At 38.2% G+C, this 20613-nt stretch overlaps 1 protein-coding gene across 4 annotated transcripts; it reads left to right on the top strand.

The window, feature by feature from the left end:
• The first annotated feature begins 1272 nt into the window (after positions 1-1272).
• On the top strand, positions 1273-19123 carry LOC106941890 (arfaptin-1-like). 4 transcript variants are annotated; one of them, XM_015025036.1, is made up of 10 exons: positions 1273-1537; positions 4403-4749; positions 10002-10100; positions 10439-10547; positions 11454-11555; positions 13355-13467; positions 13956-14177; positions 15405-15562; positions 15721-15895; positions 17321-19123. In XM_015025036.1, exons 2-10 carry the CDS (start codon positions 4405-4407, stop codon positions 17474-17476), a joined length of 1479 nt encoding a protein of 492 aa, XP_014880522.1. In that variant the 5' UTR covers positions 1273-1537; positions 4403-4404; the 3' UTR covers positions 17477-19123. The 4 variants fall into 4 exon arrangements, with proteins under 4 accessions (XP_014880522.1, XP_014880524.1, XP_014880523.1 ...); XM_015025038.1 differs by lacking the exon at positions 4403-4749 and having other exon boundaries at positions 1277-1537; XM_015025037.1 differs by lacking the exon at positions 11454-11555 and having other exon boundaries at positions 1278-1537.
• The last annotated feature ends 1490 nt before the right edge of the window (positions 19124-20613 follow it).

The raw sequence follows: 20613 nt of genomic DNA, 5'->3' as shown, positions 1-20613 counted from the left end.
AATGTTTGTTGACGTGTTCATTGATAAATTGAACAAATGGTATAAACGAGGTATCTATTTTGCAGGTAAAAATTCATTTAAATTCATTAAACACAATTATCAATGTTTGCTAATGTGAGTTCCTTGATGCTCTGTATGACAGCAGCTCTGATTTGTGGAAGTCGTTACACTACATACAAGTGATAAACAAGTGATAAACATACATTTAAATAATAAGATGCCCACATAACACAAGCAGAAGGATCCAATTAAAATATAAACAAGAAAAATATAAAAAACAAATGATAATGTTAGCTGCCTCAAACATTGAGAGTGTTCCAGCATTTCTTGTATCTTGTTAACACTTTCATCATCGTGCTATGGGGTTTGTTTTCTCTAGATGGTACATAGTATTTTTTTCCAAGGTAGGTAGAATTATGAACAGTTCTAAACATCAGTCTATTTTAACCCAAGACCTTCAGGAAACCTGTATTATTTTTGGTTCACGGTGACTCCAAGAATAGATTCAAATCAATCAATCAGTGGTTTCACTGGAAAATTATAGTTCTGAAAAAAACTAACCAGAAGATTTGAAGAGGTGTACTGAAGAGGATTTGTCATTGTAAATCTCAATAGGGTGGAAAGACTTTGGTGGCTGTGTCTTCAACCAGCTCATCAGTTTCTTAGTTTTTACATTTGTTCTACTACAACCTCACAGACTTGGCCTCTACAAGTCTGTTTTTCAACCTAATCACTACATTAAGATCAGCAGCATGTATCAGAACAGCCAAGTAGAAGCAAAGATTTAAATTCAATAGATCCATAAGTAGGCCTGAAAATCAGTGCTAACTGAGCTTGAGAATTTTTGCAAAGAAGAATCTGTAACAATTTCAAACTCTACGCAGTGCATACTTTTTATTGATTGCATAAAAAGTATGCACTGAAAACCATGCATCTTTTATTTTCCAGTTAACAATTAGGCCCTACTTTGTGTTAGTCTTCTTGCACATAAACTCTAAATAAAATACATTCAAGTTTGTGGTAGCAACATAACACAATGCAAACAAAGGTGGCTGTACAGTACTGTAGCGCTTGTAGAATATCAAACTCAGTAAAAAAATAATCAAGTATTAAATATAGATGCTCCAGGTTTGAGGATACCTTAATATCTAATAAAGTTTTTTTTATTTATTTTTATTTTATTTTTTATTTTTTACGATGAATCCTAAAAGTTAGAGTTGCCAAACTGCAAAGAGCATCTTCCAACAACAGGGGGAGCCCGCGTACTCCAAAGCTTTTGTTCTGATAATAATTGCTTTGTGGGCCTGCATTGGTATTGGAGTCTTTCCGGGGTCTAGACATCACGTCTGCCTTGGTTGAGCGTTAGGAACCACTGATGTCCAGGTTGTAGTTTATCCGCAGAGTTTGCACTAACAGACTGCGCAACAGCTTTCAAGAGAACCTCTGGTTTTGGCGGAGAGGCAGCGCTTAAAGGTTTCAGAAAACTGCTGCGACGGCTAGCAGTTCACAGCTAATAGTTAGCCGCATCCGCAGAGAGGTAATGTATCCAACTTTACAGCTTTTGTCATTCCCCTGCTGGGCTTGGTATGCGTTCCAATCAAAAATATGTTGCAGTTTATAGCCAGGTAACATGCTTTAGTAGAAGTTTTTCTTGAGTTTGTTGTCTGCTATTTAGCCGCATTACCCCAGGCTAGAAGCGTCAACGTCTGCTAGTGAGACGTTCACCTTAATTCAGATGTGTGGGCATGAGTGTTTTACTCTGGCACGTTTCTTATATATTAGTCTATTGCTTTTAAAATATGTTATGTCTGGCTAAGTTGAGGCGATCGCTTGAACCAAAACAGGACGATTCTGGATTGAAATAGTGCTAATAGTACTTTTTGATGCCTTCGTCACGTGACTGTGCTGCAACAGGCGATCCACCCAACCTTGCCAACTATTGAGTCTCTTCCGGGGTGTGAGGTTGTTACACAGAGGAACAACTCTAACTTTTGTGCCACTATTTGTTAATTGCAATTTAAATATACGTGATGGGTTGCTAAAATACCTTTGTGTGTGCAAAGGTTTTCAGGAAGTATTCTAAAGGGAGTGTGTTGTAGATTGCATTTCACAGATGTTAATATATATGCAGAGTTTACAGATTTAAGGGGGAAAAATAATAAAATAAAGGTGCAGATTTGAAGATAAGGCAGCTGACTACGGATTTCTGTAAGGTCACAGTTGATGAGACCTGCTGTAACAGAAGGTAAATGTCCTGATTGTTTTAAGAGCAGTTTGTGAGCGTAGGAACACCTGACTGTGCCTTTGAGCATATCTGCTCTACATGGAGGCTCAGCTGGCCTTGTTGGCTACACTTATCTTTTATTTGCATAGCATAACTGTTGGATTCCACCTCTTGTAGAGTTTAGTGTTCACACAAGAAAGTTATTTAAAAAAATTAGAAGAGTGTTTTGTGCATTTGTTTTTAGCCCCCTGAGTAAATTTACAGAACTACATTCCACCTTAAGCTGAGGCTGATTGGGTGGAGAGAGTCTGTGAACAGAAGTTTTCAGTCTAACCACAGATCATTGTGGATTTGAGAAAGAGCTGGCCCTCTCTTCTTAAAGGCTTCTCAGACAGCTTCCATCTTGGCCTGATAATTTCTGCCAAGCAGCCCTAACTTGAGAGGATTGAGTCAGCTGCTGGGAGTGAGGAGATGACACAACTTCATGTTTTAGTAAGGAGTTGTGGTTGACCCCGTTGCTAGGGGTGGTCCTGTGTTCTAGAGACAATGATTGGTTGATGCACAAAATAAAATAAGTCACTAAAACAAAACCCCACCCATGTATTCAGCTGATAGAAATTGACCAATCACTGTAACCAGACTGGATTAAGAATAGTGTCATAATCATGAAACTATGCAAAATTGATGATTTGCTAGAGCATCAACATGTTGATTGTGCCTTATTTATATTTATATTCCTTATTTATATTCACCATGCTGGTCATTTTACTTTGTCATCAATTTGATATCAATCTGGATGCTCAGATTGTATGAACTTGTTTTATTTGATCAAATGACCAACATAAAATGGAGAATTAAACAGTCAAACAGGATCGCATCGCATCGCATTACGCGTCCACTCAGCCGTAGAAGACCGTCTCACTCACTATATGTTCGTTGATATTCTTTCATTGAAGAAAAAGCCTGGCAGCTCAGTTAACTTAATACTGGCAATTTAAGTTACAGAATTTTATGCACAAACCTGTTTTGTTTAACTTTAAACTGATGGAATTTGATAGAGTATGGAACTTTGTAGAATTATTTTAAATAAAAGTTATCTTTGGTTACACTGTCACATAATTTGAACAGAATCTCTAGTCTGATTAGAAAAATGGTTTCTTAATTGAAAATTGTTGAACCCTAAAAATTGGAATTGAATTGCTGGACACTGAAAGATTTGCATCTGTCCTGCAGATCACTAACTTGTTAAGTTGTGTGTGCGCGCGTCTGCGTATGACAGCAGGGAACGCATTAAGCATGCAGGACAGTGAGTCCTGAGAACCTCTGGGTTACATCCAGGACAGACTCTCCCTCCTGAGCTGAGCCACTGCAGCCTCTATGAATAATGCTGTTGTTGACATCTGAAAACAATTTGCTCATTGGGTTTCTTTTGGGGTGTCAGAGTAAAATGGGTTGAATCCACAAGTTTTTCAGTTTTTTTTATTCATGACTATTTTAAAGCAAAGTGTCATTTTTGTTTCTCTTTCCTGTAGTTGTAACACAAACGTGGAAACACCGAAGGGTTAGGAATACTTTGTAAAGGCACCTTTTATTGCTACTCAACAGTATTGCTAACTCGAGATGTAGTGATCCAATATTAATATGTGTGTCTGTCCCAATATTGAAAATTAATTTCCATGGCGTATCATCAGTGTCGATGTGCCAGATTTACTTTATGTTCTATTTAGAATTCCTGTTTGCACTTGCAGAACCATTTGAAAGGTTTGTTGCAGTTTGTTTTTGCATATTTCACCAAGCAACCTAAAGTTTTTCTGCTTTTATTTTTTTATTAATTTTACATTGACTGTTATCCTCCTAATTGCACTGACTGAACAAATTAAAGTTGTGTTGCTCTTACATGTTTGACCAAGCTTTAAATTAGCTGTACTGGTGCAAAGGTATTAAATAAACTTGTATTTAGGTACTTTTTGTATTTTTTAAAAAAGAAAAATTTTAAGTCAGTTCATCTCTGTTTTTCTGTATCGGATCGGCATCAGCCGATACTAAACCTCAGATATCTGGATTGGTGTTGAAAGTGGAAAAAACAGTGGATCCCTTTGCTAACTGGTGTTCTGTCGTACGTTTGCAGTGCAGCAGCTCTGTGGACGTCTTCATCCTGTCCTGTGTGTCTTGTTTCAGGGATGTCTGAAGTTAGTCTTGAGGCTGAGTTGGGGAAGACCTCAGCAGAGGACCCTCAGAGGGATTGTGAGGAGGCTGATGAAACAGAGGAGAGTTTGAGTGAGGATGTGCCTCCAGAGGTAGCACCCAGTAGCAGGGGAGGAGAGGACAAAGCTGACGTACTGTATGAGATCGATATTAACAGTGATGAAGAAACCGCAGAGTCGTCCAGTAAGGATGCTCAGGGGCAGGATGAGGGTCCTCTGTCGGGAACCGTGGCGTCCAGCAGGGTGGGCAGCGGGGCTAAACTCCAGGCTGAATCGGCCGGAACACCAAAGGGAAACAGAGATTCTCTCTCTGAAACAAAGGTGATATTTATTTACATTCATTATTGAAAATCAAGTCTTTCTGGCACTTCCTCTCTGCGCTGCAGCCTATCGCGTTTTATTTCTTGGTTTCCAGTGATGGTGGCGGGCTCTTCCTGTTAAATCCATTTATTCAGTTACACGTGATTGTGCTTCTTTTTTTAGAAATGAATTATTAGGGTGCTTGCGTTGCATATTCTGTCTTTGCTTTAGTCTGAAGTTGTGTGTTGGATTTAAGATGCTTTGCTGGAGCATTTGGAAGGAACCTGTTGATGTTGGTTGTGGGCTTGGTGGCATTCTTCCCAACTGGCAGGCTGTTGCTCAGTGATGCGCTTCATGCATTTCTGCATAGAAGATCAAATGTGCAGATTTTCTCTCTCTCTGTCTTACTGCAAACTGATTTAACTCTGTATATGCATTTCATTGTGTTACAAAGTGTTATACTTTAATAATCTCACCTTGCAACAAGTAATTATTTCTTTGCAGGTTTTTGCAGCCAATATGATAAATCCTTGTAGTTTGGTTGCAGTGCCACGTTTCTTGTTTTTCTGGAAGCTCTTCAGACTGTTGCCTGATGTCACTTCAGGGTTACCTTGCTAATTGCATTGACAGTTCCCAAAGATGCACCAATAAAGCTTTTACTGGAAGATTTCTTTTTGACCTTCCAAATTAGATTATCTACAAATGAAGGATTAAAAATGTGCTGCAGGTTCTTAAATAAAGTGATTTTTAATTATTTAATAATAAAGCACATATCCCAAGTACTTTTTTCCATTTTAGTTATTCCACTTAAAAGTGCATCAACGTACATGATGTTGGTTGATGTTTATAGGCTGAATATTTTGGAAGCTCTTGGTTTTGCTGCATTTATTGAACATCAGAACATCTGTGCTGGTCATAGCTGATCATGGGTCAGTTTACAGATTCATTTTTTTGTGGTTGTTTTGCAGTCCCACATCGTGCAGAACATTCTGCAGTCAAGAGGCAATATATGAGCATTTCCTTATTTGCTGACGTCGCAGGCCGGACAATGGGATTGTTGTTTTCACCAGTCACTCCCTCACCAGTCTGGCTCGTCTCCAGCTGTAGGGATTCAAACTACATCCTGTCACTTTACATGGCTCAGTCGATTGGAGCCTCTTTACCATTGTGTGTGTGTGTGTGTGTGTGTGTGTGAGTGTGCTGTCTCCAGTGTGTTTGACTCTTGAGGCGTCATAATTGGTTCATGTTCAGGCCCCATCCTTTAAAGGGTTGCCATTATAAAACAAGGCATATATACCTAAGTATATAGGCTTGTCACAATAATCAATAAATCAATGAATCATGTGACAAATGAAAACAAACTCAATAATTTCCATTAGTATAAGTTATCGTTCATCTTTTTTCTCTCTCTCTCTTTCTATCAAAAACTATATGATAAAAGTCTTCAGTTTGGTGCTTTGGTCTCAACCAGCCCTTTTTTTGAAGGACAATTTTGTGTCCAAGTACTTCATAATTCATTTTATTTGTTTATTTCTTTTAGAGATTTAAACCGTCTTCCAGTTCAAGTGTTAAATGTTTATTAGAATTCAAAATTTATTGTAGAATGTGTTCTTATAATTTTGTCATTACCATTGTATTATGTAACAGTGGCCTCAAAACAACAATATTATTGTTCATCGCAATAACTTCTGGAACAATTTATCGTCCAACAAAATTTATCATGACAGGCAGGCATGTATAGTTTTGGTACATCTCTAATGAAAAATAAAGTTTACTAGCTACTTTACAAAACTTTGTTACCTTTGTTTGTTCTTCTTAACGCCACTGAATCAGATAAAGCGGAGCATCAGACTGGAAGCAATCTGATGTGCAGCATGCAGTCAGACAGGTAGAGCCAGGCCTGTGTGTGCTGACTGCATGCTGGTGTCCCATGGCCTTTCATTATGCATGGCTCTGTCACATAATACAACAGTCAACACACTTTGCCACATATGTACGTTTAAAATTGTGACTCTGCTAATCGTTATGTTCCTTTTAAATTGTTGCAATGAAGAGAAGCATTCCACTCAGATATTAAAGCAAATTTTATATTATTTGAAAATTGACAGAGAATCATAAAGGTCAGATAGGGTTGCTGTGACTAGTCAACAAAACCAACATTAGTTTTTCTTGGCATCTAATTCTGTCAACTTTTTTTTGTTGTTTTCTTTAGTATTTAAAAAAAAAGTTGGAGATGTTTTTCATCAAACTTGATTCGAGAGAGAGAGAGATGCACACACGCTCACACACACACACCCTGGGTGCATTTTGCACCTGTGTGTTTGTGTGCCCACCTCCACTGATTGGCTGGTTCCATCTGAGCTACATTTTCAAAATGAAGAAAATAATTAATATTTTGCACATATTTAAAAAAAAAATCATCAAAATCATTTTAAATATGTAGCAAATATTTGTATATTAAAATGAATTTAGTTAAATGTAAGACATGTCAGTTCTTTCATAACAAATAAAATGTTATTTGTTATGATGTATAACATATATGTCATATAATATTTTATTATAATAAAAATTTATCTAGAAATAAAAAGGTTGGCTTTCAGAATGTCTAATATGAGACTGAACTGCAAATAAAAATGAAACTCCAAAGGAAAAATCATGTTAGCACCACTCTCCTTTAAACAATTATATAGTTAGTAAATTCATTTGATTAGTTTGGTTTAAACATAATTAGTTTATTATTTTATCTTTACAGTTAGAAGTAATTAAAAAGCTAATTAAAAATTAATAAAAAAAATTTAAAAAGTAATTAAAAAAAAGTAATTAAAAATTAAAATCATTCAAACTTGAATGATTAACACTAATTTTTCCATAAACACTGACAGGAGTCTCCCTCACAGTTTACTGTGCAGGTAAAACCGATCTGGCCTCCAGCGTCTCCTCTGCAGCCGCTGTCGTCTCTTCAGCTCCTCATGCATGTCTGTTGTGTTGCAACGAAACCTTGGATCACCCAAACACTCCAGTGTACTTTAAACAAGTAAATTAACTCTTCATGCAACGGTGAAAAGTTCAAATTCACAAAAAAATTGTCCGATATAAATATTGATTTAAACACATTACATCAAAAATAGGACTGGTGGGAGCAGCCCTACATGAATTATTCAGGGCTGAATTATACGTCTGCCTTAGATCCCAATATTTGATCAGATAAAAGTTTATTTATTTACCTTTTATCCTACACTGTTGATCACTTTTTATTTCATTCATGTAAATTATATTCTTCAGTCTTTAACTTTTTGTTTGGTTACTCATCAGTTCATTTGTCGAATAAACTGTTGGTAGGATCATTAAATTTTTTTAATCAGATAAAAGCAGTGTTTTACAAATATTTTAGTGGATTAGTATGAACAAAACCTCCAAAATGAAACACTTGGTTTACAAGACCAGGATCCTGTTACCCAATGATCTGACAGTTATTTAAATTATTTACACACTGCATGAAGGATCTTATTCAGAGTTTACTGACAGTCTAAACTGTTCATAAATACTCTTTTAGCCGTTTGAAGCTGCAGCTTTCACAGTTAAACCTCGTGGAGTAGCTTCAGAGTGTCATGCTGATTAGGTCAGTGTCCCAGTTTCCAGCTCCACACTGATTAGGCTGTAAAATTAAAGCGAGTCCTGAGTCTATAACCAGCGTGTGTAAAGTGTGTGTAGCCACACCCTGTGGCTCTCCAGGGAAGCAGCTCACAGATGTTTCAGAACAGTCTTTATTTTCAGACTCCATGTCTCACATTGAGGCTCCAGCTGTAGAAATGGGATCTGTTTTCTAAGTTAATAGTCAATAGCAGCTTTTAGACTTTAGGAACTTTTTGCAGTTCTCTAGTATTGTTAGACATAGTTCCTCTTCTGTTTGTGTGCGTCACACAAACGGCTCCATCTGAACATGCTGAACTACTTTTCTAGGCTTTAGTTATTTTTAGCTGTTTACCCCTTTTTGAAAAGTAATTTTTTAAATCAACCTTTAATTAGCGTGACGGAAACTGTAATACAGTAGTCGATCTAAGATGACTGACTTGGTGGTAAGGCCTTAAATACACACATACTGCCTCTACACCTGACGTTAGTTGTGTAAAAGGAAAACATGTCGTTCTCTCTGCATGTTGCATCACGTTGTCTGGTAATCAGCCAGTATGTTTGCTTTAAAATATGGTAGTGCTAATAACTGACGCAGACTTTGGCTGGACTAGAGCTACATGTCCTGGTCAACATTTAACTCATTAACATGACCATGAAAATCTCCTTTCAACCTGCTGGATTATTTAAAGAAAATTCAAGCTTGAGATGATACATTTTTACCCCTTTGGAATGTTTTTTGTTGTTTAAAAAAAATACATTTTGTTGTATTTTCTGCAGTTGAAGCAGAAAAAGACATGCGTCTTTAAGGTCAAATTTTGAGAGGAGGTAGCTGCCATTTGTCCTGTCAGTAAATCCTCCCACTGGAGCTGTGCCTCTGCAGCTCCTCCAGAGTCGGCACGGACCTGCGATTTTTTTTCAAAGGTTGAAATCCATTTTGTCAACTTAACCCTGTTTAATAAGGGTGCACTGATAAAGCTGCTCCGAATGTAATTAATTTTGGGAATTGGTGATCAGCCGATAGTTGCATCTAAAGCTGATCTTATCCCTCGATCTTAAATCAGCCACTGACCTCTTCTGCTCTGCTGTCAGAGGTCTGACTGAATGACCGGCCCACCAGGTCACGTCTGCACCTTTGCAGTTAACAAAAGTCACTCCACTGTGGCCAACTCAGCAACATTCTCGCTATATTTAGTGACATTTCAGACCAAAATATCGAAATGGGAAGGTCAGGCTTTTTTAAATGTCAGTAATCGCCAATTGGCCAGACAACTGTAATCTGTGCACCCCTTATGTTTGACCTCTACAAAAATACAGTCAACACACAATTTTCTGAATTTTTCTTCCTTCTCAGAAGGCAGCCATGTTTTTGTTTGCTGACCAAAGAAGCATAAAATTTCTTTTTAAGTTGGTGGCTGCAACTTGACAAAAAGTGAAAATCCAGCCGATGTGAATACTTTTGCCATGTAATGTATAATATTCAGATGATTATTCACTGGGAAGTTGCCCATCTGTTTAGATTTTGGCCAATATTATTGGGGTATTGTCCAGAAGGTGGCAGAACACAGCTGTGTGGGTGGAGAGTTCTTTGACTTCTCTGTCTTCTGCTCCAGTAACGGCTCCATTTCTCCTCCTGGTTCCAGGAGAGCACAATGGCTGATTGTCACCGAGGCTCAGCCGCTGAGATCCCCGTCACCAGCAATGGAGACCTGGATCAGAGTCCAGACAAGGTGTTCCTCAGGGTAGGCCTCTGGGCGCAGTCTTTGGCATCTTCACTCTCTCCTCAATTTCATTATTTCTTAACAGTCAAACTTTACCTAAAACTTGTAGTGCAGCAATTCTCTGCTAAATATTCTCCCCCTCCTAAAATAATGGTCATTTTGTTGTCATGTGATTTTTGTTTTTTTGTTTTTTTTTTGTTGTTGTTGTTTTTGTTTACCTAAAACATATTTTGTAAAGAGAGGGAGTGTGATTTCTACAAAAATCACCTTTGGCAATAAATGACTTGGGCCATTATTTTAGTAAGGTGACCACATGTGAGCTTCCACTTCCACTGTGAACACAAGTCTCATTTCCACAGGATTCCCACTCTGCTCCTCCAGGGAGCATGAAGGTCTCGGACTCTTCTGTCTCTGCCAGCAGCTTTGTCTCACCACCAGAGGGCATCATCGAATCAGGACCACACAAAGGTAAACAATTACCCCCACCCCCTGTTTTCTCCCTCTTTTTGTCTTTCTGTTCCGTGACTGTTAAGTTTTTGAAGCAGGAGTCTTCTAGTCAGTCTTTCATGTAGCAGCTCTTTGTGTTTACAATCTGTAAGCCAATTTCAATAAGCAATTAGTCACACGATAAAATAAAATGAACTTAATCATTTCCATTCTGATGATATTTTTTTGAAGGGCAATTTTTTTTAGAGACTTCACAATCCATTTTATTTCTGGTTTCAGTAGTGTGTTTATGTTCGTTTTATTTATTGTTTTTGATGTTTTTTGTTTAGGCTGTCGTCTAGTTCCAGTGTCAGGCGTTCTTTACAAAATTAGATTTTATTAATCTTTGAGAGAGCGAATTTCTATTTTTATGTCATTATCACTTTATTACTTGAAAGTGCTCTCAAGCAACAATATTATCATGTATCGCAGTCATTACTGTGACAATTTATCGTCCCACAAAATTTATGCTCATAATAGGCCTAACAATCTGCACGTGTCCCAGTTCTCCACCTTTGTTTTAATCCTTACTGAAAGACAAATTTGAATGTGAGAAAGAGGGCGCTGATTTGAATTGAATGAGTCTGCTCTGATCTCCTGGTTTAACCCTCATGTCCTTTTCATCATCAGGTGCTTGTTAGAAATTCTAATAAAAGCCTCCCTGCAGAGCAGAGAGCTGTGGCAGCCTGCTCACCTCAGTGTTCCCATGGTTATTTTCCACGTTGTTCTCCTCAGCAATTCAGGAAGCCCTTTTGTACATTTTGCACTCTTGTCTGCAGTGTAAACTCTACTGTAAAGAGGGGTCAACACTGATGGGGATAGTCCTGTTTATAATTTAATGGCAGGAAGTAAATCTACTGCTGAATCATAATTGTGAATGTTTCCCAGAGTCGGCAAGCCTGCCCTCTTCTCCTGTGAATCCTGTAGCTTCCAGCTCGGCTGTCGCCAGCCGCCTGGCGCGCTCCTTCAGCGATAGTCAGGCGGATTCAGGTACCTGAAGCTACAATGTTTCAACTAGACAATAATAAATCACAACTCAACGCATTTTAATCTTCTGCTTGTTTCTGCGGGCTGCGTTTCATTCTTGACAAAACTCTTTCCCTTTTTCGCTTGTGGGCTCTCTAAATATTTCCTCTACATCAGCACGTCTAGCTGAAATAGTCTTTAGTTTCTTTTCGGTGATTTAGATGCGAATCTTTCTGAAACAAATTTTAGAACCTTAAGCTTTATCTGGGAGAAATTCCTTTTACATTTCCAACTTGTTGGCGGTTCCTGCTCGCAGTATTTTATCCTTGCAGAAGGTGGCACAGAGTACTCTAAATGGAGCCTTACTCACATAATGGAGGAAGAGTTGATCAGACAAAGATCCAGTCGTTTCATGGGAATGTTGGCAAATGTCTCGATAGCTTAGATCAGGATTTTCAAGCTCCAGTTCTTGAGGGCCTCCCTGGTCCAACACCTGGATCAAATGACTGAAGCTCTGCTCACAAAGCAGGTCTTGATGCTCAATTCCAATTCTCAGTTAATCAATTGAGGCATTTATAGATTGATTTTTCCAAGTTCATCTGTATCAGAGCCAACTGTATCATCACAAGATCACAATGGCGCTGATCGCAAATGATGTCAAACTGCCAAATTTAGAACATCGCACCGCCGCCATTTTAGTTCCAGACAAACAAGAGCAGTAAGCTGTGTTTTGGGGGGGAAGTCTGAGCAACTGCTTTAGTTTGATTGGTTGATTTAGGTTATTAATATGTAATGCCCACCAATAGCTGCTTGCCAAAGTCAAATAAACTCAAGATGAATAACTGTTTCATCTGACAGCCAGCTGATGTAGTGACAGGGTGAGGTGCTCACCATGGCGACCCATGGGTTTTTTTAGAATTATAAAAATGAACTCAAAGAATTGATGAATTGATATTTTTACCTACATCGACTGCCCAGCAGGAACGTGGTGAGTTGGCCCAGATGACTTGGTGCTAGTGAGTGCCAGCTACCACACTGTTCATAGACGGAATGTAAAACCTGCCTTCTTTCCGCTCACTTTGAGTCCTCTGCATTTCAGCCACAGTTTAACTGTGATGGTTCTGTGTGGAGCTTCTGGACGTCCTCATCGTCAAACATCACACACACTTCAGCTCTCGCCATTCTGTTTGTGTTTTGCCTGTTCAAACCTCTGGGCAACAGTTGCATCTTCGCTGCATGACTTTCAGAATATATTTCATTATATTGTCAGTCATAGTAAGCCCACATTTGTTTGCCGCTCCTGATTATTTCGGCTCACTTCACTGTTACCAACATTCTGAGTGAAAAACATCGACTAAAAATCCAGACCATAAGCGTCAAAATGTGCTTGTAGGGCTCCTGTCTGTATATTTAACTGGTCTGCTTTAACAGAGGGAAATACTCATAATCATCTACACAGTGACCTGGTTCACTAAAAATCTGTACATCAATCTGCTTACTATAAATAAATATATACATCTGCTGTTTTATTGAATTTTCACTTGATTGTTTTTCTGCATTCTGGGTTCTCTTTACATTTGCTCTTTAGTTTCTTAATGTCTATAAAACATCTCTAATCCTCTCTTCAGCTCTGAAAAGGCTCATGATTTTAATTAGATTATTCTTAATTTCTTAAACATTGTTTTTCTGAGCTTTGTCCTTAGTACTGACAATCAGAATAACCTGTTTTAAGAAGCATAGACGTTGGCTTCTGTCTAGAGTTTTTCTTTCTCCTTTTAATATTAATATTTCAGTCACTAAGTGAATGTCGTTTAACTGTCCAGGCACAATGCAAACTCCGCCGGGCAGCGGAGCGGTGGTCCTGTCAGACGACCTGAAGAACCCCGCCATGGAAAAACTTGACCTGGTCAGAAAGTGGAGCATCAACACGTATAAAGTAAATTTCTCTGCACTTCTCTTCTTATTCTGTCCATTTCCTCCTCTTCTCTCCTTATCCCTCCTGTTTATCTTCTGTCACTTGGTTACAGTAGCAGTGTTTCCATTAACTATGAAACTGCAAATAAATTTGATAGAAACATGGCAGTTAAAAAAAAAAAAACTCACATTTTTTGCTAAAGTTTTGCACTTGGATGAGGTGGTTTTTCAGCTGTGTCAAAATAGATGTATTTCACAAATGTGTAATGGAAACACTTCAGCATCAGAGGAGTCACATGATTAACAGCTGGATGTTACTACTGGCAAAAACGAAGAAGACAACAGGAAGTAGTTGGAGGATGATGATTTTTTATTTTTATTTTTTGGACAATGTAGAGCTGGCTCCATCAGAGCTCTCACAGCATCACAGTTCATAAAAAGTGTGTCATTCCAAGCCTAGGCTCCTCCCAGTGTGAGTGTTTGTGATCATTTGTCTGCTGTCCTCTGCAGTGCACCCGGCAGATCCTGTCAGAGAAGCTGGGCCGCGGCTCCAAGACTGTGGACCTGGAGCTGGAGGCGCAGATCGAGCTGCTCCGTGAAAACAAGAGAAAGTACCAGAATGTGATCAAGCTGGCTCAGGCACTGGCCAATCAGCTGTCCCAAATAATGCAGACTCAGAAGCAGCTTGGCGATGCCTTCGCCGACCTCAGCCTCAAGTCACCTGAGCTCCATGTGAGTCAATGTGTGAGTGAGCGGTTCACCTGGCTGGATTCATCTACAGGAGGCTCTGAGGAGCTCAACAAACTGGAGGAAGCCGCGTTCATGATTAGTCAACAAATTCTTCTTTCAATCAGTACATCTAAATAACTCATTTATATGTTTGCTCAGCCATATTGGCCATTTACTGCATAACAAAAATGTAAACAAAGATGTGTTAAAATTAATAATGGCCTCAAGCTGAGGTCTTAAACTTAGGGCTGCCATGGTGCTGCAGGGTGTCATGAGGTTTCTGAGTAGACCATTTGAATATATATATTTTTTGTAATTCAGAATTGATTTAAATACACAATATGAATCAAAAAAATATTTAAAAAATGATAAAAGGATGCGCAAAGTAACGTATTACAGTCAGAAATTCAACCATTCAGCTCAGTGAGCAATAAACTCACTGAGTTATGTTAACAATATCTTTATTGTTAACGTAACAATAAACTGTTATGTTAACAGTTCTGCATTTTCTGGATGTCAGTTTGTTCATGGCAGTGGATTTAGCAGGCAGACATTTTGCATTCAAACTTTATGTTTAATATAAAAACAATTACATGTCCACATTTCTAAAGACTATTTTTTTTTCAAAGACGTTACATGAATGATCAGGAGTTCCTGAAAAACTAGAAAGCACTTTACACCAGTAACAGATCAAAAACCTGTAATAACTTTGTTGTTGAGCTCACTTGTCTATTTATTCAATAATTTAGCATCAAAAATGGTTTTTGGATTGAATATTTTTGACTTATTGCGATCCATTAATTACAAACCCTTTAAATCAATTACAAAATGTTGACGGAGGAGTCCCACCATTAGCAGTTACATTTTGTTTAGAAAAGGGTGAATAATTAACCATTACTCAATGCTTTGTAAAAGTATTCACACCCCTTGACCAATAGAACTTTATTTTTCTGTTTTTATTGTTTTTTTAATGATGGACTCAAAACAGTCCATAAAGATGAAGCCTTCACTGTTCCTTAAGCCAACAATTAAAGGAATTGTTTAGTAAAGATTTCACTGACAAATCAGACGTCTTTTGTGCGTTTGAGCTGGACTTTTTTTATTATTATTATTTTGAGAGAGAAGGAAACCCATCAACAAATAACTTGATAGTTTTTGTGTTAAGGTCTTACTTGTTTTAACATGTTTGTTTGCTTGAACAGTTTTGCCATTATCCATCTGGTTTTTCAGGAGGAGTTTGGTTACAACGCCGACACGCAGAGGCTTCTGTCCAAAAATGGAGAGACTTTGCTGGGCGCCATCAACTTCTTCATCTCTAGCGTGGACACACTTGTAGACAAAACAATCGAAGACACCATGATTAATATCAAACAGTATGAGACTGCCAGGTAATTCCCGTGTGAGAGCGATTTGGTTCCTCCTCCAGTTCTGTTCTAGTGTTTCAAGGAATCTGTTCAGAACACATTCTGAGCCGATTGTTCCTGCATAAAATGTAAACACATGCTTTAATGGATCTGATGCAAGTTCTTTATTTAAACATGCACAGGGTCGAGTACGATGCATATCGTACAGATTTGGAGGAGCTGAACCTCGGGCCACGTGATGGAAACACCATGCCGAAGATCGAGCAATCCCAGCAGCAATTCCAGATCCACCGCGAGAAGTTTGAAAGGATGCGGAACGATGTCTCTGTGAAGCTCAAGTTCCTGGAGGAGAACAAGGTTAGCTTCTGGCTCTTCTGCTGTGGTGACCTACAGAGGCACATGTTTGTTGGCGCTCATTTTGGATATGTGTAGAAATCCTGGATTTTTCTTATTGCCGTACTATAATCTCTCACTAAAAAATCAAACCTTTTAAGATGAGTGAATTAGTTCAGTGGCAAAAGCAATCCCTCATTCAACATAATTAACAAAATGGCTCAATCTGGTGTGTGTGCATCTTTTTTTTTCTTTTTTTTTTCAACCTCCCCTTCTTCCATTTCCCAGGAGAACAACATTTTACATTATTTTTAAAAAAATATTTCTATCGTGAGTTGACCCATATGATTTTAGGAATGCACCAATAAATTTGCCAGCTTATAAATCTGCTCTGATTTCATTAATTTTGAGAAATCAGCAGTTGGCTGATGCTTTCATGTAAAACCAATTTTTAACCAACAACCTTATCTTCCTCCACAAAAGTCTGAATATCAGTGACTGTCCTCTATTTGTTCTACAATGAGAGAGAGAGATGAGGAGCAAGAGGCGATTTTTAAATGGGTTTATTTCGTAAAACGGCACAGAACAGCACTTTCTTTCACATCAGACAAGTCACATGATCATCAACCGGATGTTGCCACTGGTGCAAACCACAAAGACGAAGTGCAGGACGGTTTTTAATGACTTATCGCATGAACAGACTTATTCACATGAGATTGTGTTTCTTGTTTAATGAAAACACTGCAATTGCAAAATAGTTTTTTCAACAATTAGTGGAATATTGATAACATTTTGCACGCATTTGTCATGGAAACGCAACCATAAAACTGCAGTCGCTTCACCCCTATATTTTATGTATCGTTTATCTGTTGAAAGACCAGATGAAATGTTAATTGAGTTAACTAGTAGAGTGCAATTTAACAGTGTCTCTAAGGAAACAAACAGCTTCATAGTCCGTCACCATAGTGGCCATGCTTCTCCACCATTTATCCTTTTTTTAGTCTTGCCCTAATCTCATCTGACAACACCACACAGCAAGATATATTTTAGAGACTTTTTTTTGTCTTTCTACCGTCCATCTTACTGGAAACCTAAAATAAGTATCTCTGTGGTGTTTGTATCTCAGAGAAACCAGACATCCTGAGTTATTGAGATCTGGGAAACTCATCAACTCAAAAACCAAATTTAAATGATTATCCAGTTTTGCTAAGTGATTACTAGGAGTATGATAATTGTGCTGCCAAATATATTTCTTCAAAATAAGCATCTCCAATCATGAGAATGAATATTCTTGAATCAAGAGTTTCACTTTTCTACACATTGTCAGTGTGAGATTATGTAGCTGCAATAAAATCAGCTTCCACCCAAGAGGACCAACAAATCTGCCCAGATCTCAGTGTACGGATCAGTGTACTGAAGTCCTTTCTTTGCTGTTTGTCCCTCCATCAGGTGAAGGTGTTGCATAACCAGCTCATCCTCTTCCACAATGCTATAGCTGCATACTACGCTGGGAACCAGCAGCAGCTGGAGCAGACTCTCAAGCAGTTCCACATCAAGTTGAAAATGCCTGGCGGGGAAAGTCCCTCCTGGCTGGAAGAGCACTAAACACTCCCGGCTGGCTCAGCTTCACCAAACCTTCCCTTGGAAACTACAGAAACCTTCCTCCTCCTGTAATTTGCTGCTTTTCCAGCTTCTGAAATGAAATCTTCTAACAAAAGGAACAAACTCCTGAACTCCTTTTGTCTATTCTTCCTAAATCATTTCTGTCGTTCTTTCAAATCATAAGAGACGCACTTTTTCTACTGTTTGACAGATCTTGTTGAATGGGAGTTCCAGCAGTAAACACTTTATGAAACTCTAAACGGCCTTTTGTACTCCAGAATATGAATGTTCGTATTCCAGCACAGCACACATGTTGGCGTTCCAGCGGCAGCTACTGGACAAGGACTGCCATTAAATCTCACAACAAACTTGATTCTTTTCTTTCTTTCTTTTTTTTTTTTTTTGGTTTTTGTATTAGCTGACTGAAATGAACGCTTTACTACAGTTAAAAAAAAAAAGCTTTTTGTTGTCGGGACAAATTCCTTCTTGAATTCTGTAAATTGGTTTTTATTTTCACTATCAAGCTGTGACTGAAGTGATAGTGAGACACTTTGTGGAGGGCGCTTTATTTGTAATGTGGTTAACATTTAGCTGAGACGGTGTGTGTGGTTTGTCCTCTGCTGCTGTGTGTAAGGCCTCAAATGTCCCAAATCAATACCTCCAGCATTGATTAATTTGAAAAACCAAAGTTTACAAAATCAAGTTTTGGTTTTCCACAGGACTTCTCGTTAGGTAGACCTGGATCAGCCTCTTCTATTGGATTGCTAGCTAACGTTGAGCTGCTTTAAACTCTCAGCTCCTGACTGCTAACTCATGTTGAACAAAGCAAATTAAATGAGATGTGCATCTTTTTTTTTTTTTTTTCCTTTATCTCTCGCAAAACCAAAGCGTTTCCAAAAAAAGCTCTAATCATTGAGTCAACGTCACGCTCTGCTTTTAGTTCGTCTATCTTCAGGACATAAAACCGAATGGATGAGAGATTCTCTTAGATTCCAGAAAATGAAGGACCAGCCTTATGTCACTTTAATGTGCCTTGAATCACTTCTTCTCCTGCTCTATAAACACTCCTGCTTCTGGTTTTCAGACCAAGGACCAAACAGTCACAGCACACGGAGATGGAAACATCCAGCACAGTAACTCCAGTGACTTTATGAATTAGTTTTTAAGACGTGTTGCACAATTATGCATTTAGGACTACAAAATAAATTTTTCAGGCCTGTGTGAACCAAAATCCAATTAACTTGATACATTTTCACCTGTAAAGACCAGCATTTGCGGCTGCTACCAGTTTGTCATTGGGGCTATTTAAAGTGTATTTTTCACAAAAAAAAAAAAACAAAACAAAAAAACATTCGTCTTCATGTCGTGTATTTTTCCTATGGCCCACTATAATGGTTTAAAGGGTATGAATCTAGATTCTGTTATTTTCTTGAAAGAAATATATATATTTGTAATCTATATTTTAATGTTAGATTGACCAATTCAGCCTGTTGGTTTATTTTTCTTGAAGGTCTCCAGAATAACATTCTAGTACCGGTGTATAGGGGATAATCACGTTTTGTAATAATGTTACGTTAACAAATGCTGAGATGAAAAGATTCAGAATGTTGTGCAACCTCTTTGGGGAAAATAAAACTTTCTCTTTCTGTATCTGTGTTCAGAGTTTGACTTTTCATTCACGGCTTACAGCAGCAAACTGAAATGTTAACAGTAGCAAAAGATGAATTATGAATTGTGTAATTCAGAGGTTTTCGGTCGACATGATATGGAGTGCTACTGTACCTTACGGAGCTGTCTGCCTCTTCAATTGTGTGCATATTTTAAAGGTGAGAGGAAAACAAGTGGTTAACATTTTCACAAATATAAATCTGAGAAGTGTGGCATACTTTTTTTTCCCCCAGAGGCCCTCTGTGTTAATATAGGCTCATCTTTCTAACTTTCAAGTGGACTTTTATTTACTAATTGGCATAATCGAGTAAAGGCCACTTGATGGTCCATGCCATACTTTTTAATTTTTACCATGATCTTTTTTTAAACCACATTCTTATTTGTTTACCTCCCAGTTCTGCACTGCTTTGTTTGTGGATCATAAACTCCCAGTGAAGTATGTGGTAATGACATAATTTGAAAAAAAAAAAAAAAAGACTTCAAGGCGTAGGAATATCTTTGTGTTAGAAAAGAAACAGACAATATCCCTGACTGCTACAGACATGCTCTATGAGAATTTACAATGGCAATTTTTCAAGTAACCTGTCCCTTCCTGTATTTTGTTAACTGTCTTCCTACAGACACCAGTGGCTCATTGTAAAGCTCATAATGGCCAGGAGTGTGGAGCCTTTTCACTGGAAATTGTCTGAGTTTACTTAAATCCAGGTGCTCTCTCTCCCCACACGCAGACACACATTCACACACCATGCTTCCACAAACCCACCACACCCACAGTTACACATTTGACAGGATCTGGATAATCCTTACGAAAGCTTCAACAATGTTGATGGTAGCATCAGCGACATGTTTTATCTAGAAGTGGATTGTGAGTCCAGACATGGCCTGTTGGAACGCCGCTCCGTCTGGAGCAAATGGTTTTCCAGGGAACAAAAGGAGATAAATGACTGGGACTGGAAACATACTAGTCTTACGTTCAAATGAGTAAAGGTAAACTGTCTTTGTGTACCCAGGATTTTAATGGAACTTTGTTATATTGGGGTCATTCTAAACTTTCATTCATAAAACTTTGAAAGAAAAGCAAATGATGTCCATTTTATTTTGCAGCCTGCCTTGTACAGCGACCTCCACCTTTACTGGCACTCTGGTAAATATGTGCAGGGACCACTCACACTACTTTTTTTTATTGCAGAAGCATAACCATAAAATGAAAAATGTAGAAAAATCAAACCTGTAATTTGAATACATTTATGCGGCAGGACAAAAACCACATTTAGAACAACATTTTATCAACAAAAAGTCAAACTAAAGCAGTCTTCTCATGCCACACTTCAAAATGGGAAAGACCAGAGGACAGATTACTCCTGCTGCTTCCAACTAAACAAAATGGAGGAAATGGAGGAAATAAGTACGTCCATAATTTATATAAAAGTTAAATTCTTTGAAATATTTTTCATTAGTTTTTCTTTCCTGAG

Source organism: Poecilia latipinna, unplaced genomic scaffold (assembly GCF_001443285.1).
Source record: "Poecilia latipinna isolate Pla-1442-1.1 unplaced genomic scaffold, P_latipinna-1.0 Scaffold3924, whole genome shotgun sequence".
Taxonomy (NCBI): domain Eukaryota; kingdom Metazoa; phylum Chordata; class Actinopteri; order Cyprinodontiformes; family Poeciliidae; genus Poecilia; species Poecilia latipinna.
The sequence above is the reverse complement of the archived record's forward strand: the minus strand, read 5'-3'. Positions and strand labels throughout refer to the sequence as shown.